The 25,841-nt window shown below is 50.1% G+C and overlaps 1 protein-coding gene across 4 annotated transcripts; it reads left to right on the top strand.

The window, feature by feature from the left end:
- The first annotated feature begins 4 nt into the window (after positions 1–4).
- Positions 5–25,446, top strand: LOC125622821 (acyl-CoA dehydrogenase family member 11-like). 4 transcript variants are annotated; one of them, XM_075120153.1, is made up of 14 exons: positions 5–471; positions 6,912–7,144; positions 7,858–7,957; positions 10,515–10,632; positions 11,626–11,768; positions 11,910–12,149; positions 12,515–12,609; positions 15,902–16,001; positions 17,307–17,447; positions 19,717–19,809; positions 20,740–20,847; positions 24,180–24,351; positions 24,656–24,722; positions 25,051–25,446. In XM_075120153.1, exons 1-14 carry the CDS (start codon positions 169–171, stop codon positions 25,175–25,177), a joined length of 2,040 nt encoding a protein of 679 aa, XP_074976254.1. In that variant the 5' UTR covers positions 5–168; the 3' UTR covers positions 25,178–25,446. The 4 variants fall into 4 exon arrangements, 3 of the variants coding, with proteins under 3 accessions (XP_074976254.1, XP_048677230.2, XP_074976256.1); XM_048821273.2 differs by having other exon boundaries at positions 11,910–12,059; XM_075120155.1 differs by lacking the exon at positions 20,740–20,847.
- The last annotated feature ends 395 nt before the right edge of the window (positions 25,447–25,841 follow it).

Raw genomic sequence — 25,841 nt, forward strand, 5'->3', positions numbered from 1 at the left:
CAGTGGCTGCTGGAACCTCAGCCCCAGAGGGAGGGGAAACAAGAAGAGTTCCTTGAGTTGCTTTCTGAGCTACTGAAGGGCTCCTGCGATTAAACACAGACACAGTCGTGGACTCAGGATTGAACCCAGGGCAGTTCTGAACACCAGCAATTGGACTAACCCCCTGTCATGTTCTGCAGGGTCAGGCGTGTCAATCATTTATCTACGTGGAGCCCTGGGACCAATCACAAGCGGTGGAAGCTGGGCTGCCTCCTGCCTCGGTGCCCAAAGCTGAGCTGTAGAGGAACCAAGATGTCGGCGGGTCAGAGTCAGAAAGTTGAGACCTGGGACAAATGCACCTTGCAAGAGCTGAAGGTGCCATTTGCCAGGACTGAAATTGGGACCTTTTTCCAAGAGCAGCCCAGGATTGGAAATCAGTACCTAGAAGATGCTTTCCTTCAGCGTTACTTGAAAACACGCCTGCCACCCCAGGTTTGACCTGTGTGTGTATGTGTTGTGTGCGCAGCACAACCCCCTGTTGCTGAGATTGTGGACACCTTTTCAGGCTCTCGGTATCGTCGCAGAGTATAGGTGCTGGAATTAGCAGTGCTGGGGGTGCTGCTCCACCCACTGGCTTGAAGTGGTTTCTGTTATATTCAGGGTTTACAGTTTGGTTCAATAGCTTTCACACCCCCACTATACACATTTTTCCAGCTTTCCTGCTCAGGATACTTAACATGGGGAAATAGATTCAATTTGTGTAATGACCTAGCCACTCCCAGTCTCTATTCAAGCCTAAGTTAATTGTATCCAGTTTGCAAATTTATTCCAATTCAGCAGTCTCTCATTGGAGTCTGTTTTTGAAGTTTTTTTGTTGAAGAATTGCAACTTTTAGGTCTGTGATTGAGTGACCAGAGAGATTGAAGTGTTCTCCAACTGGTTTTTGAACGTTATAATTCTTGACGTCTGATTTGTGTCCATTTATTCTTTTACGTAGGGACTGTCCAGTTTGACCAATGTACCTGGCAGAGGGGCATTGCTGGCACATGATGGCATATATAACCTTGGTAGATGCGCAGGTAAATGAGCCTCTGATAGTGTGGCTGATGAGATTTGGCCCTGTGATCGTGTCCCCCGCATAGATATGCGGACACAGTTGGCAATGGGCTTTGTTGCAAGGATAGGTTCCTGGGTTAGTGGTTCTGTTGTGTGGTGTGTGGTTGCTGGTGAGTATTTGCTTCAGGTTGGGGGGCTGTCTGTAAGCGAGGACTGGCCTGTCTCCCAAGATCTGTGAGAGTGATGGGTCGTCCTTCAGAATAGGTTGTAGATCCTTGATGATGCGTTGGAGAGGTTTTCGTTGGGGGCTGAAGGTAATGGCTAGTGGCGTTCTGTTATTTTCTTTGCTGGGCCTGTTCTGTAGTAGGTAACTTCTGGGTACTCTTCCGGCTCTGCCACTCCTCTGTTCCTATGTGTGGTTATTTTTGGTGCTGGGGGAGCCCATCTCCCTCTAGGGAAGCCGTTGCGGTTCAGTGACAAGACAGCACAAAGCTTTAAGCAAGCAAGCAAGCTGGTATGCCAACGGACTTCTGCCTGTCAGCTTTCCACCCTCTCCTTTGTTCTTTTTGTCTCCCGCCGCGCATTACATTCTCCAACAGATAAAAGGAATACACTGGCTTTGTTTAACATTCTTATTTACCAATTTCTATCTACCACATTCCTTGCTCTCGGGCCTTGAGCCCAGTCCTGGGAGGCTTCCCACGGTTCATGTCATCTGGGCGAGATTCCAAGGTTCATGCCCTTGAGAGGAGCTGTGTGTGCACAGCTCCTATACAACACTCCGGGTGTGCCCTGAATGTTGCCAAGCGCATGAACCCTGTATGAATCCTACAGGAAGCGTCTTCTGTTTCTAGTCGTGAAAACAGGTCTGACTGTAGAAGTGATAATACAGATTTGTGAACACTTGGTTTCTGCATTGCTGAGCTTCCCCATCACTGAAAGAGATGGAACTCCTCCATCTCTCTGTAAAATGCCCTGTAGCGTAAGGGATCATCTCTCTATCATCTCTGTGTTAAAACATTTCTAACACACCGACCACTGGGCTATCCGAGCACTGAATACAGTTAAGCACTGAATGAGGCTGCATGGCAGTTAGCGAATTCTGCTTTGGACTAGATGGTTCGTGGATGATCCTAGTGGAAGAGCACCATTAAGATGCTGCTGGGATGTTATGTTCTGTGGTCACAAATGCAGGGACAGTGATCTCTTTCTACCAGGTGGTAGGCAACACGCCTATTAGAACTCTTGGGCAACATCCTGAATTACAAAGGTAATTGTGGCAGGTCCATTTGGAGTGCGTGTGAATTACCAGGCAGGTTGCCAGTCTCTCCCCTCCTGGAGGGTGGGGACACTTTGCTTGGAGGTGAACAAAGCACAGCACTCTGGGTTTGCTGCAAGCTCATGATCATGTTTTACCTCTGTAACCCTTCTGCCCATCAGCGTTGGTAGCAACAAGGGCCGGGTTCAGTATCCAGGGGTTCCATTCCAATAACACAATGCAAAACTGTCTCGAGCCCCCACCCAGTGACCTGGGACAAATATATACCACCCCCGCTGGTCACCTCCAAGAGGCAATACTTTCCCTCTCGCAAGCACAGAGTCTGAGTGTAGCAAAGCCTTTTAATAACAGAGAGAAACAATGTGGCATTATGTTGGGGAAACACCACCAACAGGATTCATAACACAACCCATGAGCAAAAAACCCACCCCAAGCAAATTGTGGCGTGACCTTTCCCTTGGGTTCTTGAGTCCAGCAACCCAAAATCACCCAAAGTCCCAAAAGTCCAACACCCCAAAAGTCTTTGTCCCTGGTCAGTGCAGCACCAGAGTTCGAAAGTTTAACTACAGAGCTTTACCTCCCAACCTGGGTGGAGATGGGGGGGGGGTGTTAAGGGGCACCTTACGTGGTCCAAAGCTGATTGCCCCATCTCTCCATGGGGCTCTGCTCCGCTCCACCAGCCGTTCCAGGCATTGCTCCTCTCTGCCAGCCATCACCATGAGCCGCTCCAGGCATCCCACAAACTGCTCTGCTCCAAGAGCTGCTCTGCTCTGCCAACCGTCCCACAAACTGCTCCGCAATATATCTTCAGACTCCCCCACTACTTAACACAACACTCAGTGATTTCACCTCTTAGTAAGTTTAGCTCTTTTATGATTTCAGCTTGTAGTAGGGGAGCCTCAGTGCTGGTGCACCATTAGCCCAAAGTGAATTCAGCTCAGCAGCCTGTAACTAGACTCCTAATGGAATCAAAATTAGCTCTGATATTCTACAGTGGAGAAAGGAGAAAATGCAATTAGCATGTAAGACCCTCCCCATGAGGCCCATGCTACCAAGTATTAATGCCTCTCTTTATTCACTGGGTTTTGGAACCCATGACCCTTGCCTAGCGAGTGCTGCATAGTTGATGGTGAGTCCCTCCATCATAACAAAAGAACAAGTACAGTTTCACTGTCCTTGATTCACATAATCAGGATAATAACAGTTTATTCCTGCCCCAATAACAGAGAAACTGGGGCTCCTACAGCAGCCAAAGTGACCATCTAGGCAGGGTGGGTGTGCCTATGCAAATGAGTTCAGCCCCTAAAGTTCTTTTCCACAACCCACCATGACTCACCACCAGATGTCAGGGTAGAGCTCATCTTGACTCTGCTTACACTTTGTCACCGTTTGGAGACTTACCTACTGAGGTCATGCTCTGCTTCTCGACTGAGATTAACAGGTCGGGAGGCCCCGGGGCTCTTGCATTTTCAGGGAAAATTCCAGAACAGTTAAGCACATGCAACTTGGACTCTTAGACTGTGCCTGTAAGGCACAGGCCTGTTTTGGGGTCATGGAAGCCACCTGGCCCTACGAGGCCCTTGTCAGGGGCTGCCTGGGTGCCCTAAGCTGGCAGTACCACCTAGTGGCAAGTGTCCAGGGCCACTCTGCCTAGTGGCTATAGTCCCCGGTAGCATTGCCCAAAGGCAAGAGTCAAAATCCACTCTGCCTAGCGGCCATAGTCCCAAGGCAGGGGGCTAGGGGAACCCAGGCTCACCCTACTCCACTGGGTTCTAACGTAGACCATATCTGTGGCCTAGGGTCTGGTACCCTTATTTACCCCTCCAAGTTACTTCCTGTCCCTGATCTCTGTACTTCCATTGGGGTCACAGTGTCTTGGGATCTCTCCTGGCTTCTCTGGAGCCCCTTCCCCTAGTGATAGCAAGTTGTCACCCTTGGCTCCTACAGCTGATGGGCTTCCAGCGACTTGGCTAGGAGGCTCCGTCCCAGCGGCTTCTCAGCAGGAGGTTGCTGCACCCGGCTGCTCTCCTCCTTGGTCCGGCGAGACGGAATGGAGTTGCTCCTTTTCAAATGCTCCCGCCCCTGGGAGCCTGCCCAGCTGAGGCGAGGGGGCGTGACTTCCCGTGTCCAGAGCAGCTCCTTAACCCTTGCCTCACCACTGTGGGATTGATACACAGACCTCCAGGAGGTGTTAGCTCTCCCCTGATCCCCCGGGCACACAGCTTGATCTTTTAGGATGGGGTAGCCTGGGAGAAAACTGGTTGATATGAAGGATGGAGTATTCAAAGAGTTAACTGGAAAATATATATTGTATCCTGGTTATCCAGTTTGAAAGGAAAAATGAGAAAGAAGGTGATCATCTAGGGTGTTTTTTAATGAAAAGACAATATGTACTTTGGTACCAAGGAAAGGAAAAAGTAATGTTTGTATTTCATCAACATCCAATGGGAGGATGTCTTATAATCTCTCTACTCCGGCCCAGCAACTAAAGTCAGGTCTACGCTGTAAAGTTTTGTCACCTTAGTGAAGTTGGGCAGGGATGTTTAACACCCTCCCCTCTCCCCCAGCTGATATAACTCTGCTTACAAAACCCCAGTTTATACACATCTGTGCTGACAAAGCTAATGTTGTTCAGAGAGATGGTGCTGGCAGAATTCTTCCTTCTGTCAGCATACACTGCATCTGCTCTAGGGAGCCCTGCTGTTACGGTGGCTGCTGTGACCGGATGCCCAGGGGAGCCAGCCGAGGTCACTCTACTAGGGTGAACTGCAAAGAATGGGGCAGAGGACTCCAAAGCTGGTGGAAATCTTAATACTTAGATTTACCAAGCCAGCACTAAACAGTTTCTGTTATACCTTTCTGGTCACTCAAAGTCCAAAACACAGTTCCCTTAAAGTGACCCAGCCTCAGGCCTCCACCTAGTTACCCAAGTCAGATAGGATGAAAATTGATGAAAATCTTATTTCGTCATATAAAAAGGTTCTACCAATCCCAAAGGATCAGACACATTATCTCCCAGATTAATGAATATTCCAGATCTTATCCAAATGTACGCTTACAGCCAATTCTTATTAACTAAACTAAAATTTATTAAAAAAGGAAAGAGAGAGAGTGTTGGTTAAAAGATCAATATAACATACAGACATGAGTTCATTTCTTGAGGTTCAGATTTATAGCAGGGATGGTGAGCTTTGTAGTTGCAAAGAGTTCTTTTAGAATTTAGTCCATAGGTTATAGTCCAATGTCCAATATCATATCCAGGGTGTACCAGCATAACTGGGATCTCATCTTGTGACTCAAACTTCCCCTGATGAAGTTTAAGCAGATCTGAGATAAAAAAGATTGGGACCCAAGGATATTTTATACAATTTCAAGCTGCCTTTGACAGGTTGGAGTCCCTCGGGGAACAACAGGCCCTCATGTCCTAAGCATCGTCGTTAATTATTCACACAGATTAACATAAGGCAATTGCCCGTTTTTTCCACCATTCACTGATGATTTGCTATAAACTTTGAAGAGAGATGAATACAGCGATTTCCTATGTTTACAATTCATTTAAATGCTAGGATTTTCTTTTGATCTCTGAATTAACAGAATACAGCATAGACAGGGACTGTTGATTATATTGTTGACCACTACCTCATATATGTTTAAATATACAAAACCACAAACATTCTCTTCCCATATGGCTTTAAGTGTTGCATTTGAGTCATTTATTTTGCAGGACGCTTAACCCTTTCTGGCCATGCGTCACAGCAGCAGAGCCTGTGTAGTGTCAGGCCTCAGGAACTTCATCTCCATAACTATGTCCCTTCTGATAAAAGAGCCTTGCCCCATATTGGAGGGAAGAGAGATCCCTGCAAGGGCAGTGTCAGGTGTCATGGTTAGGAGTACAGAAAAGATCAGCTCTTAGCAGGAAGAAGTCTTAGCTACTTCTATGGCCCCTGTTACCTAGTACCAGCGTGTCTCACAAGCTTGGCAGTACTTAGCCTCACTACACTTCTGGGAGATAGGGCATCCTGATCACATGTTATAGATAGGAACTGAGGCCCAGAGAGAAGTGACTTGTCCAGGTCCACACAGGGAGTCGCTGGCGGAGCAGAGAATGGACCCTGGGTTCCCCAAGTCCCAGGCTAGGGCCCAAACTACTGAGCCATCTTCCTTTCCTCATCGAATGGAGCGGTCATTACTCCTTCCTCTACAGATGGCTCTGGCAGACTCTCCCGCTAGTGTCCCTGTTATCAGTAAATGAGTGCCTGTGTGCTGCTCTCTCAGGGTCTGGTGGACGTTAAATCTCTGTTGCCGTCTGGAAAATCCAGAGGGGTGGGTGATTTGCTTTGCAAAAGGAGAGGAGAATGTGGAGGCAGCGTGACAGCGGAGTGACCCTCTGATCCCAGGCTAAGGGAGAGGCTGCTGTCCCAACTCATAAGAGATGCCACCGAAGGAGCAGCCCAGAGGGGACAGGGTGGGCAAAGAGATGGTTAGTGCCATCCAGGAACAGGGTCCATCCTTTGCCTTGACGGACATTTCAGGGACTGCCTGCAGGTTCCTCACCCCACCGAGTGTGTTCTGAGGTCTCCTCGGGGCTGTCTTGCAGGTGCTGGAGAAGGTGAGTCTGGATCTGGAGAGGTTTGGGGCCCGTGTGGCAGCCGAGATTGACGCTCTGGGGCATGAGTGCGAGTTGAATCCTCCTGCACTGCAGCACTATGATGCTTGGGGGCGGCGTGTGGACCACATTGTCACTTGCCCAGCCTGGAAGAGGATGAAGGAGATTGCAGCAGAGGAGGGGCTGATTGCTGAGGCCTACGAGAGGAGATACTCCAACTGGAGGTAACCACATGGGTATCAAAACCACTACACAGGCTCAGGCATGTGCATTGTCCAGGGCCCAATCCTGTGCATGGTGCAGGTTAAGCCTCAAAAGTTGATGTTCAGCACATCGCGGGATTGGGTCCCCCGTCTTCTCATGGGTAATAAATGCTGTATAGGCAGACTCACCCCTACCCCACTGGAAAGAACAGCAGTGTTTCTGCCCACTGTAACACACCACATCATCATTAATCAGTCCTCACTGCCTATAATTTTTCATAATCTTCTAACATGTCACCATGTTCCTTCATCACTCTGGGGGCCTAACTCACTCACTCACTCCAGCTTGTCACACACATACACTGCACTGGAATACCCTGACATAAAACTGGAATAACACAGGGCTGGATCTGGCTCACCAGCAATTTTGAGGAGCTCTCAGTTATTACTGTGCTCTAGAACTGCACTCCCTGCATGCTGCCTACCAGGGCACAAGCCTGGGGCTCATTTGTGTCCTGGTTCTACTAGCCCTTGGGCCAGGACTCCGGTTCCTACCCTGCCATAGACTGGTTTGGATTGGAGACTGTTCCTCTTGTACTCACAGAGCTGGGTGGTCCTGATACTCTCCAGTTTTTATGGCTGCACCCACTTCTCTCTCCAAACCGGGAACCTTCCTCCTCACTACGGCTGAATTGCTGTGCGGCACGTTCATTCCTGATCTCTTTCTTCGGTAGCCGTGTGTACCAGGTTGCCAAGCTGTACTTATACGCGCCCTCCGCTGGCCTCTTTACCTGCCCACTGGCCATGACTGATGGAGCAGCTAAAGTCATTGAGGTAAGAACACAGCCAGTCACTCATCAGCACAGGCTACTTCATTGCAGGTGTCTACATTTGTTGCAGAGGCAGCATGGCATCGTGGCTAGGGTGCTGGACGAGATCCAGAAGAGCTGGGTTCTGTTCCTGGCTCTGCCACAGACCTGCTCGGTGGTTCTGAGTAAGTCAGTTCCCTGTTCTGTGCCTCAGCCCTGGTCTACACTACAAAGGGCCATTGGTGTCCCCACATCCCTCACGGGTGTGACTGATCCCCCCCGCATGCTGTAGTCACGCCGACCTGCGTCCAGTGTGGGCAGTGCATATCCCTGGGAGAGCACGGCAGCAGTGCAGCTGCACTGATGCAAGTTTCTTGCGTAGACGAGTCATTGGTGTCCTGTCTAGTGAGATTTCAAGCTCATTGTGCCGAGAAGTGCCCGTACTACATTTGAATTCAGCACAGAGCACAGTGGGGTTCTGCTCTCCGACGAAGCCTCTAGCTCAGTGGTCTCCAACCTTTTTATGCCCAAGATCACTTTTGGAATTTAAGGGCAACCCAGAATCTACCCCGCCCCTTCCCCGAGGCCCCACCCCTTCCCCAAAGCCCCGCCCCATGCACTCCATTCCCCCCCTCCCGTCACTCACTCTCCCCCACTTTCACCGGGCTGGGGTAAGGGTTTGGGAGGGGGTGCGGGCTCTGGGCTGGGGCCGAGGGATTCGCAGTGTGGAAGGGGGCTCTGGGCTGAGCCTGGGGCAGGGGGTTGAGGTGCAGGAGGGGATCAGGGGTGCAAGCTCTGGGAGGGAGTTTGGGTGCAGGAGAGGGCTCTGGGCTGGGGCAGAGTGTTGGGGTGCAAGAGGGGGTACAGGGTGCTGGCTCTGGGAGGGGGGTCAGGGCTGGGGTTTGGGGTGCAGGAAGGAGTTTGGGGTGCAGGAGAGGGTTTGGGGTGCTGGCTCCAGGAGGGGGCTCAGGGCTGGGGGTTGGGGCGCAGCCTCCTGCTGGGCAGCATTTACCTCTGGCAGTGCAGCAAGGCTAAGTCAGGCTCTCTCCCTACCCCGGCCCCACGTCGCACCCGGAAGGGGCCAACACGCCCCTGTGGCCCCTGGGAGGGGGCAGGCGGCACATGGCTCCACGCGCGGCCCCTCTCTGCAAGCACCAGCTCCCCATTCCCAGCCAATGGGAGCTACAGGGGCGGTGCTTGCAGGCAGGAGTAGCGTGCTGAGGGAGACACCCCCCACCCCCAGCTCCCAGGGCTGCGGGGCACGCTGGCCGCTTCCGGGAGCGGTGTGGGGCCTGGGACCCACACTGTTCTAGCTGTTACTGTAATGCAAATAATAAATAATTACAATAAATGGCCTTCCAGGTACTTTCACTTCAAGGCCACAAATGCCTGATTCTCCATTTCCTTACACCTTGTTCAGTCACTTACACTTGTGCAAAGTGGGTGCTAAACGCCATGGCCAGATCCTCAACTGGTGTAATTAGCTGAGCTCCATTGACTTCCCAGGGCTGAGGATTTGGCCAGGTTTGCACAGGTGTCTGTGCCTACACAAGGTACAGAGCAGGGGAGAATCAGGCCCTGAGCCCACCAGCATAGCTTGGCCTTTGTACAGTGAGCAAATAATCCTAAGGGCCTTGTCCTCCCTCCAGCTTGCTGTGCACTGGCGATGTACATTGTACCCTGGTGCATAGGCTGCTGCGGAAACTCTTGGGCCAAATCTCTAGACGTGCTGAAGTCAGGGGGAGCTGAGGGTGCTCAGCATCTCCCAGGACGTGTACCTGTGTAATGGAGTCTGGATCTTATCTCTGTACAATGCTACTCTCAGCCCTCTCCCACGGACACGCTGGGCCATTTCTGAGACTCAGCAGCACTCACCAGACACACAGGGATTCAGGACATTGAAAGATTCCCTGCCCTGTCTAGAGTTTGCCTATTCTGACCCAGGGACAGGTTCCTGGATGACCCTCTGCAGCTTGTGAAGACAATTGTTTTGCAGCGTTTAAGGCCAGAAGGGACTATTAGATCATCTAGTCTTACCTCCTGTATGTCCCAGGCTGCCACCACCACCCAGAGATGCCTCTATGGAGACTTTACTTAGACTAAAGCATTTCAGTCCTAAATTGTGTGTCACAGTGAGAGAACTGAAGACATTGAGGTGCCACCAGTGCCCAAGGCTCTGCAATGGCAGGAAATTGATTAGGTGGGATATGCCTGGGTGGTCCCAGCAGGTGATCCATGTGCCATGCTGCAGAAGGAGGTGGGAAAAAAACCATGGCCCTTGCCAATCTCACCTGGGGAAAAACTCCTTTCTAACCCCAAATCTGGATATCAGTGTGACCTTGAGCACATGAGCAAGACCCACCAGCCAGGAATCTGGAAAGAGGATTCTCTGTACCACCTCAGAGTGCTGGTCCGCCTGTTTGGTGTCCTGTCTCTAGCTCTGGCTGATCTCTGATGCCTCAGAGGAAGGTGGAATCCTCTCCCCGTTGAGTCCATGAACGTTGTCAGTGAAATGTGTAGCTGGCCTTTCTGGATCTTTCTCTCAAGAAATTCTTGGTTTTCTCTCCCGCTCCCGCCCCCAGTCTCTTGGTCTTTCAGGGCCTCTAGTGAAAGCTTTTGGCCACCTGACATCACGCGAGCCCAGGAAGTTCTGGACCTCTGGCCAGTGGATGACGGAACGCAAAGGAGGCTCTGATGTCGGTAGGCGTCACAGGTTGAAGGCATCTCCAGCGGCAGCCTCCGTAGGGCCACATTTCTTTGCTGACCGGCAAGGCCAGTGCGACCAGAGTGGGTCGTGTTAACAAGGACGTAAAACAACTGGGGCTGTTTTCAAAACCACGCAGTGGATTAAAACCAAGGGAAGCCATACATTTCCTCCTCCCCCCCCCCCCCCCCCCACAGATGGTCTGACAATCTGTCCTGTTGCCACAAACACACAACAGAACAGATCTTCCAGGCCACTACCACACACCCACTCAGCTGTCTAGAGCCATTGACCCTCCACAGAGAATGCCCTGCGCCCACCTCTGGAAGTTCAGCCCTGAACACGGGCAGCAGAGGTGTTCCAGCCAGCATCTGCTGTGATGGGACAGAGGACTCTGGAAGACGCTGTTTCCAATGCTAGTCCCCCGCTCTTGTTCCCATGCAAATGTTGGCGATATGGGGGTTTAAGCACGCAGGGAAATCTCAACACTGCATATTGGAGACAGAGGACTCTGGGAGGGGAGTGTTCCCCTCAGCAGGATCCTGGAAGGCGAGGTGTAATTCCCTGTGGGGAGAAATTAAAGGGCCAGCTGAAGAGTGAATGCTGTTGGGTGAGGCAAGACTGCAGGACTCCTGGGTACAGAGCGCCCCTTGCCATTCTTGGTGGAATGGGAGCCCTGATGGCGTTGCATCACTGTGCCTATAAGTCATGCTGCATTCCTCTCCTATCAGCGCTGCCAGTGTTTGCTGTTAGCCTGGAGCAATTGCTGTGGGCTGCTCACACTCTAGCTGGGCTCCTTTTCTAGGGAGGCGTGGGTATTCTACCCTGCTTGCACTTCACCCAAGGACAGTGAAGGGGATTAGTTGCTGATCCATGTTTCATCTTGACAGCGTAGAGCAATTTGAGGAGGTGCTGCTTAAGCCACAAGCCAGCATTGCCTGTCACAGATGCTTCCCCTAAAGTCAAGATTTTGTGCTCTTTTTTTGCAGCTAGTGGCACAGAGTCAGTGGCCAGAGAGCAGCCAGATGGCACATATTGCCTCTACGGTTTTAAATGGTTTACATCAGCCACTGATTCAGACATGACGCTGACCCTGGCAAGGATCATGGATGCTCAGGGACGTGTAGAACAGGTTAGTTTCCCAGTGGAGCCCAGGGAGGTGGCAGATAAATTGTTTTCCTCCCCTTCCATTCTTCATCACAGCCAAATCCTCCTCCTTCAGCCTATGTAGAACTCCCTGCAGTGAAGGGATCTTACATGTGCTTCTGTGCAGGGCTCCAGAGGCCTGTCCCTGTTCTTCTTGGAGGTGCGAGATAAGGAGGGGAAGCTGAATGGCATTGAGGTGCAAAGGCTAAAGGAGAAGCTGGGGACGAGGCAGGTGCCAACAGCTGAGCTGCTGCTGGATGGAGCCCAGGCACACCGGGTATGCCAGGGCAGCAGTGGGCAGATCGCAATCCACGAGATCAGGTGGCTCTCCCCTACTCAGTGCGCTGAGCTGGCAGACACACACATGGTAACATGGGGGGGAGTTCCAGGCAAGAAGTCAGATTTTTCAGGTGACTGAGCCAGATTGGGGGAGGGATAGCTCGGTGTGGGGGGACGGATATAGCTCAGTGGTTTGAACATTGGCCTGCTAAACCCAGGCTTGTGAGTTCAATCCTTGAGGGGGCCACTTAGGGATCTGGGGCAAAAATTGGGGATTGGTCCTGCTTTGAGCAGGGGTTTGGACTAGATGACCTCCTGAGGTCCCTTCCAACCCTGAGATTCTATGATTGAGATGGAGGGAAGAGTCCATTTCCACCAGCCCATGGACACACTCCGCTCCCAAGAAGATTCATTGTGGGATTTATTCTAGCCTTTGTTCCTTGATGCTTTCAGATCTCTGCAGAGGGTCGGGGTGTGGCTTCCATTGCCAACATGTTGACCATAACTAGGATCCACAATGTCATCTCAGCAGTGGCTGGCATGAGGAGGTGAAGCCCACATGGATCTCCAGGCCCCTGGGGGAGCAGCCAGGCGGACAAAGGGGCTCCGCTTTGCGTTGCTGCTATGAGCCACACTGGGCTGTGGTGTGGCTGCATCTGGGAGCTAAGTGCTGCAGGGAAGTGGGAGGAGAAGGTTGTTTCTATCTCACAACATCCTGGCTTTCAAACTTCCTGTTTGCAGTTTTTGTTTCAAGTAGGACTTCCTAATTTTGGCTCAGCTTGTGAGCTGCTCTGGGCAGGGTCCGCCTCTTAGCTCTGTGTTTGTAAGTGCCTAGCATAGGGGGGTCCTAGGCACTACAGCAGGGCAGATAATAATTTCAGCAGAGCCTATGCAAAAAGAAAAGGAGTACTAGTGGCACCTTAGAGACTAACCAATTTATTTCAGCATAAGCTTTCGTGAGCTACAGCTCACTTCATCGGATGCATTCAGTAGAAAATACAGTGAGGAGATTTATATACACACAGAATATGAAAAAATGGGTGTTACCATACACACTGTAACAAGAGTGATCAGGTAAGGTGAGCTACTACCAGCAGGAGAGCGGGGGGGGGAGTCTGTTTTTGAAGTCTTTTTATTGTAATATTGCGACCTTTAGGTCTGAGATCGAGTGACCAGAGAGATTGAAGTGTTCTCCGACTGGTTTATGAATGTTATAATTCTTGACATCTGATTTGTGTCCATTTATTTTTTTACATAGAGACTGTCCAGTTTGACCAATGTACATGGCAGAGGGGCATTGCTGGCACATGATGGCATATATCACATTGGTGGATGCGCAGGTGAACGAGCCTCTGATAGTGTGGCTGATGTGATTAGGCCCTGTGATGGTATGCCCGATGCATCCGATGAAGTGAGCTGTAGCTCACGAAAGCTTATGCTCAAATAAACTGGTTAGTCTCTAAGGTGCCACAAGTACTCCTTTTCTTTTTGCGAATACAGACTAACACGGCTGCCACTCTGAAAAGAGCCTATGCAAGAGGCCACACTTGCTGGGCAACCTCCTGTCTTAAGAGTCGCAAAGAATGCCCCCAAATGTACGTTGTTCCCCTCAATAGCTCTCCAGGTGAAGAAATGTAAATTGACAAAGCTCCATTGACCTTCCACCCGTAGGGGCTCTGAAGTGTTCCTCTGGCAGCTGCTCCCCCTCCCAATTCAGCAGGACATGTGGTGGCTCAAGCTAGATCCTGAGCCACTCTGGCTACTGTCGGTGTTATAGCAGCACCCCGGGGCCCCAGTCAGAGATTGACGAGCATCCAGCACAACAGGGCACCAGCCACCTATGAATACGTGAGCCCGGCTGGATCCAAATCGGGGGATAGTGGAGGTTCCACTCGTGTCCCCACAGCTGGGGAATGGTGGAGAGAAGATGCTGCTGTCACCACGAGCTCAGGGGTGAGGCTGGGAAGGGAGGTGTGCAGCAGCACCAGGGATGAACGTGGCATGTGTATGCGGGTGTGGGGAGCCAGCAGTGGTTCAGGGACTGGTGTTTCTCCTAGTGGTGTTGCTGGGGCAGCCAGGGAGTGCAAGAGAAGGGTTTGTCGCTGCTGCCCCTCTGGGTGGGATGGGGGAGGCGCATCAGCATCCACTCAGGGTAGGAGCTCAGGAGGTAGTGGGAAGGTGTGAACTAGCAGGGGTGGAGGGAAAGACCATGACAAACTCCCCAGGGACCTGAGGGATGGTTGCAGCAGGTTTGTCCTCCTTGAGGATCATGCCAGCATCACATGGGCAATTCTTGCCTGAGCTGGCATTGAGACCGACATGCCAGAGCCATGTTAGACCCTCCCAAAGCATCCACTGGGGCAGGACTGGGGGCCAGAAACATCCTACAGAGAAACTTTGTGCTAGGACCCAGGCGGTGCCTCCCCCCACCCCTGCCATGTGGCCTTGGGGAGAAGACAGCCAGCCAGAGACTCCAGTGGGCATGGGCAGAAGCCGCCAAGGCAGGCACCTCTGGACATTCCAGTTAACGCTGTAGGACCTTTGCTGACTTTCTCTGCTTGGTGCTGATTGGTTGTTTGCTCCAGCCCTCCCCTTCCCCTCCCTCACCATCTCTTCCCCGTAGCGGCACTTCATGCCTACCATTTACTCTCCTTCCCCTGCCCTGCCCCCTCTCTTTCACGGCACTAACATGCCATGTGCACTGGCGTGTTCTGCCTCCTCCCAGCCCACATCTGTCTGATCTACTGAGACTGGACGCAGTTCAGGGCAGAGACTGTCCACTACTCAGGACAGCGCCTAGCAAAAGGGGCCCCCCTTCGTAGCTGGGCCTTTGGCAATACCACCCTAAACATGATCACGAATAATAACTGGGAGCTAGGCGGTGTAACAGAGAGAGAGCCTGGAGCACTGCGCCTAGTGCCAGATTTGAGGCCTGAACCAAAGGCTGTAAACCAAAGTAGGCCTGGCCTTGGCAAAAGAATAACACACTAAATATTTACGCAGATACCTTTCAGAAGGCTAGTACAGATACATCCCAATCTTGCACAAGAGCCGATGGTTTAACAGAACAATGAATAGGGATGTTGTGTCTGAGATATCAGGCACAAGGGGAGGTAACAAACATGTCCTGAAACTGGCAGGGTGGTAGGTAAGTTGTTTGTCTCAGGCTGTAAATGCCAGGGTCCCTCACCTTAACCCTTCGTGTGGCCTAGGGGACAGCAGAGACTCTTGCTGTTGACTGAGCCACTCCTTGCCACATTTCAGAGTAGCAGCCGTGTTAGTCTGTATTCGCAAAAAGAAAAGGAGTACTTGTGGCACCTTAGAGACTAACCAATTTATTTGAGCATAAGCTTTCGTGAGCTACAGCACACTTCATACTGGTGTTAGCATTCCTGTAACCATGGAGCCAGGGTGCTAGGACTGCAACTTGAGGGTAATACACCAGGCCGAGTGCCTCTGTCACCGTAAGCCTCTCTTTATAAGTGACATCGAGGTCTGCTCAGTTGGCAGGCTGCATTAGCTGCTAGTCCAAGGACAGATGCGCTGAGCAGCCTAAACAGTATTACCAAGGCAACAGCATTCCAGCCTTCAGCACTTGACAACAGGCGGGTGAGCGGGAAGAGGTTTGCTGGGGTGATGGGGAAAAGTGAGCACTGCTGCGGGTTAGCTGTCTCCTAGGCTGACAGTACAGTGTCACTTCCATCTGCCATGGCGGGGTTATTCTGCAACCCCAAGCTGTGAATGGCTCAAAGGGGAAGTTAGGAAATGGGTTTAATATATATGGGAATGTAAAGGCTGCAGCCACTAACCATCCTTGCCTGACTGCCCTTTCGTCCCTAGGATGATTAACCTGGCCAGAGAGTATGCCAGCAAGCGGGTTGTCTTTGGGAAGCTCATCAAGGACCATCCCTTGCACATGCAGACCGTGGCCCGGCTGGAGGTAAGGCTTCCTCGCACTCAGCTGGCTCGCCACTCACTCATACGCAAGGCAAAGATTCAGCACTGCCGCAGGGAGCTGTTAATCAGCAAGGCCAGCCCACCACTGGTGTTCATAACCAGGCTGGTCTGAGCTCTGTGGAGTTTTGTTACCGCTGCTCTCAAACCTAAGGTGACCAGACAGCAAGTATGAAAAATCGGGACGGGGGAGGGGGGGGAGGGGTAATAGGAGCCTATATAAGAAAAAGACCACAAAATCGGGACTGTCCCTATAAAATCGGGATATATGGTCACCCTACTCAAACCTGCTTAGGCGTAAGGGCTGCCAGAACTGGCTAATATCGATCTATGGCATATTAGACAGGGATGTAACACGCACTCCAGCAGGGTTTGAGCTGAGCAGGAATCCAGCCTCTCTACAGGAGCCTGGATTTACGTAGGTAGCAGGCAGGTGTAGTGCTGTTCCTCACAGAAGTGCATGGATGCCCATGTAACCTCAGTGCAGGCTATACCTTGCCTTAGGGCACGTAATGGAGCCTGGGACCTCTGGATCTCAAAGCATGAGCCTCAGCGGCCTCAGAGGCTCAGCTCCATTAGCCAAGGCCATAGCTGGCTCATTAACTTTGACAGGAGACCCAGCCACCAGTAGAGGTGGACAGAGCACCCCCGAGTGGGTTTCAGCCATGTCCAAAATGGTCCCTGAGCAATTTGTGGGATCCCTGGTGCAGTACATGGTGCTGTATTATTTAAACTCTATGGGGACTGTAAGCACTTCAGAGGGTGGGTGCCTCCCACTCTGTCTGTGCAGCACCTGGCACAATGGGGCCCTGATCCTGCTCAGGAGCTCTAGGCCCTGCTGTAATAGAAATAAATAATAACAATACACAGACAAACAGGACTGAGGATCTGGAGTGAGCTGGGAGCGAACCTGCACTCTGGCTCTGATGGCTCAGTCGGGCTGTGGAAGGGGTTTCAAACCTGGGTCTGGATTTAGCCGCTTGGTCCTTCTCTGCTTTACAGAGATCAGAGGAGAAAATATTGTTTGTTATGGCAAATCACCAAAAAACAACCTGCAGCAACGTATGGCCCTGCTCACTTCCCCAAACCCAACCAAACCTTCTGTTCCCTTCTTGCCCCGAGCAATGTAACATCATGCAAATGCTTGTCGCCGTGGTGGGACAAGTTTCTCTTTCAGGGGCTTGGTAGTGATTCAGCGTAATTCTCCTGGTACAAGGTCAGTTGTGGCTGATGCATGCCTGTGCCCATAGGGATTGCACATGATTGCTCCCTGCTTCTCTTTTCCCTGTAGGTGGAAACTCGAGGGGCCTTTCTCATGCTCATGGAGATAGCCAGGCTGCTGGGATTAGAGGAGACCAAGATGGCCAGTGAGCAGGACCTGCATCTTCTCAGGCTGCTGACACCAGTCGCTAAGCTCTACACTGGGAAACAGGTATTGGGTGGCCACATTCGATCAGCCTGGGATGGGCTCTGTGCAGCATGTCACTGACCCCGGGCTGGACGGCGGAACGAGTTACAGGGAGAATACAAATTGCAGCTGCAATACAGTGTCCAGCGCTTGGGGTAGAAAGAGGAAAACCTGCTCCTGCAAGGCTAGCTGAACAATGAAATGATTGCTGCCATTTAGAGCAGGTGAGTTAATTAACTGCTCTGCTGGGGGGAGTGGAGGTCAGCTATAGGGCAGGGGAGAGGCATGTTTCAGTCAGTGATTGGTGAATGAGGCACATAACATTTCTGATCAGAACAGATGGAATAGTGGTGTGGGTTTTTTTTAAAGTGTGTGTACACCTGGCTGAAAAGATTTTGCTAAAATTAAAAAAGAGAATTCTCCTTTGGGCAGAGACCAAGCAAAGACAGTTCATTCCCCAGAGGAATTTGTTTCCTGCAGTTATGAGCAATTGAAGAAGTGGCTTGAGTTTGTGTAGAAATTCAGTTTCAACCTTAACTCTAGAGGTCTCTCCCGCTATTTCTCTCTCTCTCTAAATGTGTGCAGAAATTTGAATGGATCCACTTATCCAGGCAGGGAAGGAGGGAGGAAGGTAATTGTGTTTGTCTTGAAACAAATTTCTTTACTTCCAGGCACTATTTTTTGTATTATTTGTTAATGGAGCATGGGGATTACTGTCTGCTTCTCAGGGCAACTTGCTGACCTCATACAGTTGAAATTATAAGCTGCTGAACTTCAAGGTTTTGACCAAGTGGCCCTTTGAGTAGGTGCCTTTCCCAATCTGCTCTACACACAGATCATTTCATGTACCATGTAAAACCCAAACTTGTCTCCTCCCAGGGGTTTGGCTTTATTAACACAGAAACCCTCAATAAGATGTTATGAGAATCCTATCAAGCCTACTCCCCAGGTCTGACTGCTCAGCCCACACCCTAGATCAGTGGCTTTCAACCTTTCCCGACCATTGTCCCCCTTCATAGAATCATAGAATATCAGGGTTGGAAGGGACCTCAGGAGGTCATCTAGTCCAACCCCCTGCTCAAAGTAGGACCAATCCCCAACTAAATCATCCCAGCCAGGGCTTTGTCAAGCCTGACCATAAAAACCTCTAAGGAAGGAGATTCCATCACCTCCCTAGGTAACGCATTCCAGTGCTTCACCACCCTCCTAGTGAAAAAGTTTTTCCTAATATCCAACCTAAACCTCCCCCACTGCAACTTGAGACCATTACTCCTTGTTCTGTTATCTGCTACCACTGAGAACAGTCTAGATCCATCCTCTTTGGAACTCCCTTTCAGGTAGTTGAAAGCAGCTATCAAATCCCCCCTCACTCTTCTCTTCTGCAGACTAAACAATCCCAGTTCCCTCAGCCTCTCCTCATAAGTCATGTGCTCCAGCCCCCTAATCATTTTTGTTGCCCTCCGCTGGACGCTTTCCAATTTTTCCACATCCTTCTTGTAGTGTGGGGCCCAAAACTGGACACAGTACTCCAGATGAGGCCTCACCAATGTCTAATAGAGGGGAACGATCACGTCCCTCGATCTGCTCGCTATGCCCCTACTTATACAACACAAAATGCCATTGGCCTTCTTGGCAACAAGGGCACACTGTTGACTCATATCCAGCTTCTTGTCCACTGTAACCCCTAGGTCCTTTTCTGCAGAGGGTTTCTTTCAAGGGTCTGATTTGTCTTGCATACCCCAAGTTTCACCTCACTTAAAAATTACTTGTTTACAAAATCAGACATAAAATACAAAAGTGTCACAGCCACACTATTACTGAAAATTTACTTTTTCATTTTTACCACAATTATAAAATCAATGGGAATATAAATATTGTACTTACATTTCAGTGTATAGTATATAGAGCAGTATAAACAAGTCACTGTAGGAAATTTTAGTTTGTACTGACAATGCTAGTGCTTTTTATGTAGCCTGTTGTAAAACTAGGCAAATATCTAGATGAGTTGATGTTTCCCCCGGGGGCACACAAAGCCCTAATTGAGAACCACTGCGGCTTAGATCCTCTCCCCAGAGAGTCCCTCCAAATCGCTTTATGTCCATGTAGGGTAACGAGTCACCTGCCTCACTGAGTCAGTATAACCCACTTAACCCCTTCCCCGCAGGATCAGCACCCAAAACTGTTTGGATGCAACGTGGTAATTAGCATGGAGGACAGCATGAGCAATTTCTCCTTCTGGGTCATTTGGATTTTGTAGTTCAAATCCTGGAGTCTTTTACTTTCTGATTTGCAGGCAATTGCTGTTATTTCTGAGGGACTGGAGTGTTTTGGAGGGCAGGGCTACATGGAGGACACAGGCTTGCCAGTTGCACTTCGAGATGCCCAGGTAAGAAAACACGAACAAAGCACGACAGTCCTTCTCCATAGCTCCTCACTTGGTGCCCCTCAGGCATTCCCTCTGCAGCGCTGCACCACTGTCTGGCTCTCTGCCAAAGACAGATTTCCAAATGTGTATGCTCATGCAGCCAGGCCTTCCCTACCTGCCTAATGTCATGGCTGTTCTCTGCCCATTTGCCAGCCCCTGTCGGGCTCCCCTCAGCCTTGCCTTTGGACCCCACATCACCACAGAGCTCTAACACTGTGATAAAACAGACCAGTCTGTCATTGTTCTTCTCGTCCTGATGGGCCATTCCCTGTCCTGTCACTCGTGATTGACTTCTGCTCAGGGGCGCTATTGAGCTGTCGGCCACATACTGACTTCCACTCATATGGGTTCACCCCTCCCTTAGAGAACCGACTCCTCCTGCTTCACACCCCCCCCCCCCGGGCTGCTCCCATAAACTTGGCCTCCCCCTCTCACCTCCCCTACAAGCCCTCCTCACCTCCCTTCACAGTTCATTCCCTCTCCAGCCTGCGTCTCCTCTTTGGGCTTTGCCATGCCACCCTCCCATATCCCATTCAACCTCAGCCTCATCTGCTCTCACAGCCCTCTTCTCTCCCTCCCTTCCACTCTCACAGCACTCCATCTGCCTAGCCACCAGCCTTTAGCCCCGTCCTCCTTCCCCAGCCTTTAACCTCGTGTTCTGCAAGCACTGTGAAGCTCCGGCTTGTTCTCTCCCCCCCAGTCCTGCACATCGGCTCTTTCTGGCTCAGCAGTTCCACTTCTTCTTGCTCATCCACTCCCCTGACTCCATGCCTGACAGCTCTACCTATGGTCCCTATGGGATGTGTGGATGAGACCAGTCTGAGAGCTCCTGTCATTGGTAAGAAATCCAGATAACGGCTGCTTTTCCTGCCTGTCCCTCCCCCTTCACAGGTGCTGACCATCTGGGAGGGAACGACAAATATCCTCTCACTTGACGTGCTGCGCTCTCTCACCAAAAGCCAAGGCCAGGTGCTAGATGCATTCTGCTCTGGAGTGCAGGTTTGTTCACTTGAAGCAACATTGATCATCCAGAGGTACCACCTCCCTGGACCCTCGTTCTTGGCTTCTTGCTCCTACAGCAAGACCTGCTGGGAACATCACTGGCTTCAGAGTGCTGAGTTGATAGCATCCAACCAGGCATCTCCCCGACTCTCACTCAGTGCTGAGGCTGCTGCCGCCTGGCATCCCATGTTCCTTTCTTATGGCTGTGATTTGGGAAGTGAAAGACCCTGGGGGGATTTGACAGCTCTCCAACTAAGGCTCTTGGTTTCGACAACCGTGCACTACTTTATCCGTTGCATCCTTGAGCTGTAGGTGGTGAAAAAGGTTTGACTTACTGAACCAATTCTCCTGTCAACATTCCCCATGCCTGCATAGCCATCCCACGGAAGAGCCTCAACAAACAATGTGAAAAATGCCCCAAAGCTTTCTCTGGAGTGGACTGAAGCCCTTAAAAAGCCCACCCAGCTTTGCATTTCATTTGACACTATTCCAGTAGGTTTGAGTGACACCAAGCAAAGCATGGCTAAATGGCTGTCTTATTGCATCTCTCCATGCTGCAGCCAGCTGGGCCTGTCGAGGCTTATTCCACTTGGGGCTTCCAAGCTCAGATCTGTCTAGTCAGGAGACAGCAGGTCTTCTCTGCATCCAGGTACCAAGCACTATTGCATAGACTGGGCTTCTAGACCAAAATCCTGGTTTGACATATGGGTGTTACACAACCTGTTTCTGAGCTGCCAGTGCCCCAACTCTCCTGGCCTCTAAAAATTGGGTTTATTTTGGGTTGTCTTTATATTACCCACTGTTTCCACTCACTGTCATACCACTCCCTGGCATCAGAGTGTGGGGCTGCAGAGATCTTCGCCTTTCATGCCACATGTGGACTACCACTTTGACCTGTGATGGCCTGTTTCTGTCTTCATCTTCCATGGCCTAGCCCTCCAGCCAGGTCACCTCTTAGGGTCAGTCCCCTTCCAAGGTAATGAAAGTCCAAGTGAAAATTCCAATAAACATCCAAACAAAGATTCTTCTTCCCCTCCTGGGCTCTGCTGCAGTTCCCTGCTCCGGGGCTCTGTGCACTTCTTCAGCAGAGCACAGCCTCCCCTCCCACAGTGCTTCCCCTGCAGGTTCCGCGCTGCCTCCCCTCCTGGGGACCCCGGCAACTTCTGCTAGGGACCTCCCTACTTCCAGACTGTCACTTCAGCCTGCCTTCCCCAGGGCCTTCCCAGGGAGAGGGAGCTCCTTCCTCTGCAGTCCACTCTGACCTTTTCACAGCAGGGGTCACTAGTTGTAATGAAGTTCCCAGATCAGAATCAGCTGGGCGATAACTTCTACCTCACAGGCAAGGCTGAAGACGTCTGTTAAAGGGCCAGCCAGCATGTGACACCCGCCTTTCAGGGAGATAGTTTAACCTCCATAAAAGTAATGGATTGTTACCATTCTAGGCACAAGTCTTGTTCCCTATTGTTACTGCCTCTCTTGCTACCCGGTACCATTTGGTTTAGCTCCATCCCTCACGTAGTTGTCTATAGGAGTTGGAATCCACTCCGAGGGGCATCTCTGGAGGAAGGAACATTGCTGGGAATCAGAGTAGCAGCCATGTTAGTCTGTAGCCGTAAAAAGAAAAGGAGTACTTGTGGCACCTTAGAGGCTAACCAATTTATTTGAGCATGAGCTTTCGTGAGCTACAGCTCACCAGTAGGAGAACACTTCAATCTCCCTGGTCACTCAATAACAGACTTAAAAGTGGCAATTCTTCAACAAAAAAACTTCAAAAACAGATTCCAATGTGAAACTGCAGAACTGGAATTAATTTGCAAACTGGACACCATCAAATTAGGCCTGAATAAAGACTGGGAGTGGATGGGTCATTACAAAAACTAATTTCCCCATACTAATTTCCCCCTACTGTTACTCACACCTTGTCAACTGTTTGAAATGGGCCACCCTCATTACCACTACAAAAGTGATTTTTCCTCCCTTGGTATTCTACGGTTAATTGAATTGTCTTGTTAGACTGACCCCCCACTTGGTAAGGCAACTCCCATCTTTTCATGTACTATGTATATATACCTGCTACTGTATTTTCCAGTCCATGCATCTGATGAAGTGTGTTCTAGCCCATGAACGCTTATGCCCAAATAAATTTGTTAGGCTCTAAGGTGCCACAAGGACTCCTCGTTGTTTTTGCTTCTACAAAATGCTACTCTAAAATACCAGCTCCTCTTTGCATATCTAACCATTGTAACCCTTCAGTCATATTGTACTACAGCAGAGAAGCACAAATTGCAGAACTACTGGGGTAAAGATGTACAGTTCTGTAAAACATAGCACCCCAGACGCTTGGGCCGAGACCCAGTGTGAAATCTTGGCTTCACTAAGATCCATGTCAAATCACCCATTGCCTTCAAAGGGGCCAGGATTTCACACACACACACTGCAAGTTTTTCAACCCAATGACAATGGAAATGCAGATCGAAACTCAGTCTCATTAATATGGCGTAGTGATGTTCTAATGACATTTATATATTGGATACAAATACATGTAACGTGAATCAAGGGCCCTTCTGAGAGCTCACCATGCGACAGCATGGGAAACCCAGATTAAAGGCTACACTCGATCTCACACACCTAGGCAGCAATGAGCACACTGTATTATTAACAGGAAGCCAGTGTAGAGTGGTATTAGGCTCTCACCGCTGACCTTCTGTCATGTTTTCCACAATACAGCTAGGCCACTGGGGAAATAGCAGCTTAATCAGAGGAGCCAGCAAAGTCCCTTGGAACAACCAGAGCTCTGCCGTCCATGCTCAGGGAGTTGAGCACAGGCCAGCTGCTTTGGGCTTTCCCACATATATGTGGCTCGTAAGGGATGGATTCTTCAAACCTGCCTTTTAACTCAAGGGGAGCTGTAGCTGCAGTCACACGCTGAGCACAGCTCTAACATCTTCATGAAAGTGGAAATATTTGGATGTAAGACAGATAAAATGCAGTGGTGATCGGCATGTATAATTTCTGCCTGATACAGATATGTAATTACAGGGTAGCGTGTACATGAGTTGGTCTCCACATCTTGCTGGAATGCCAGCATGGTGGATCTAGCTCACCGTGTTTTTCAGTTATTAAACTAATGCTGCAAGTTTCCTTCAAACAATGTTCTCCTAAGTGCAGCTGAGCAGCGTTCTGTCAGTGTTGGCTGGCGTGGTATTAGCTTCCCTGTGGAAGCCTCAGCGAGAATTGCAGTGGTTTGATCTCTTTCATTAGGATTTCAGCAGCTATGTTTCCCTACAGGAGGCACTCGATAACTTTTCCTGTAACTCCTTTCTTTGCAGGGGAAGCTAGAGCTGGCTTCCAGCATTTCAGAACTGGAATCTTCTGTGCAGCTACTTCAGGATGCTCTCAACAGGCTTGGCCAGTTCACTCAAAGAGTTGGCTCCAAGGGGGCAGTTGCAATGGAGCTAGCAGCAAGAGACTTTGCCTACACTCTGGCAAGGATCTACACAGGTAATGGAGAGAACTGACAAACAATCCCCTGCAGAGACTCCAAAATGACTCTGAATTAGTCCTGGGATGTTCAGTTTCAGGGATGCTGGGGTAGGTTTCAGCTGGAGGAGATTGGTTTTCAAATGTTGTTGAACAGTGCTGGTGTAAAGAATGCTGGTCACTGCCTCCTTTTCGAGCAGAAGCAGATTCAGGTATGAACCAGCAAGATGCTGTGCTGGAGTAAGGAACACCTGACCCTTCCATTACACTTTGCTATCGGGATGGGAGTCTGGAAACATTTAAACCTGATGTGTGCTTTTTGTAGGGGCTCTCTTACTCGAACACGCAGCCGGGCCTGACGCCTGCTCCACAGACACCTACGCAGCTCAGAGGTAAAGAGAACCCCTTTCTCCAGCCCCTTTCTTCCAAGTAGATCCCCTAGGTATATTCAGCAGGCTAATGTGATCCAATCCCTTTCTAGTAGTCAGTCACCCCTTGTACTGAGACAGACCCAGAGCTCAACATCCGCTGCTGATGGAGACAAGTAACAGTCCTGCTGTGGTATCAGTGAAATCTGATCAATCCACTCCATGATGTTCCTGGGAATTGTCTGTCCACAGCATGCCTTTCTAGAGATTGTAACACTACTAGGGGCTAGGTTGCAACAGGTATTGTCTGTACAATGGCTTTGGTTAAAAGTTATTTGCATCCCCTACTCAGGTGGTGTAAACAGGATCTTTGCCCAGTAGACTCAGAAGAAAAAGCTGGCTGTTATGATGCCAAGGCAGCTTCCCGGGATATCTCCTTGGTTTATGAGAGAAGCCCTGTTTTGAAAGGAAAGCTATGACTTCACTGAAGCTAACTGAGAAAAACTGTTGAAGCTAACTCACTTTGGAAGAGAAATTGGATTACAATCCTGGCCAGCGCCTGGGGCATCCAGTACAAATTGCATTTGCTTATAATATGCTTAATATTTAGGGTTATGCTAAACAAATTGACTATGACCATCTGAGTATCACCGATAGTCTCTTTCAGGAGGAGTTGAAAAGAAACGTGCTTAGAATGTTTTAGCAAACACCTGGTGGTCAAATGTAGATCATGAATTTAATAAGCAGACTCTGAAGTGCTAATGAGTATTCTTTTCAACACTGAGACAAAGAAAAAAACCAAAGCTACATCTGAAGCCTGGTCTCAAACACAAAAGTCGCAAAAGTTTATAAAATGGGATTTTAACTTTGCAACACCACTTCCCTGCCCCCTCTCTCTGAGCTAACACCCTACATCTGCAATGCTGCCTCCAGCAGCTTTGTGTCAGTGGAGAGTTCCCCTCCACAAGGGCATTCTCCACTGGCCACTTTAGCCACACGAATCTGGCTCCAAGGCTCTAGCATAACTTGAGAACATAAGTCCCATCTACACTGTGATGTAACTAGGTTTCTCAACTCAGCAGTTTTCATCTTAACATATGATATGGTCCTTTGTAATAGGTCCTGATTGCAGCTGGGTAGGAC

This window comes from Caretta caretta, chromosome 15, assembly GCF_965140235.1.
Source record: "Caretta caretta isolate rCarCar2 chromosome 15, rCarCar1.hap1, whole genome shotgun sequence".
Classification (NCBI taxonomy): domain Eukaryota; kingdom Metazoa; phylum Chordata; order Testudines; family Cheloniidae; genus Caretta; species Caretta caretta.

What these genes read in the sequence shown, in the direction of transcription:
- LOC125622821 (XM_075120153.1), top strand. Translation starts at nt 169, where the DNA reads ATGTTCTGCAGGGTCAGGCGTGTCAATCATTTATCTACGTGGAGCCCT. An exon ending in AGCTCTACACTGGGAAACAG is followed by an intron (nt 17,448 to 19,716) that starts GTATTGGGTGGC and finishes TCTGATTTGCAG; the next exon opens with GCAATTGCTGTTATTTCTGA. An exon ending in GACACCTACGCAGCTCAGAG is followed by an intron (nt 24,723 to 25,050) that starts GTAAAGAGAACC and finishes TCCCCTACTCAG; the next exon opens with GTGGTGTAAACAGGATCTTT.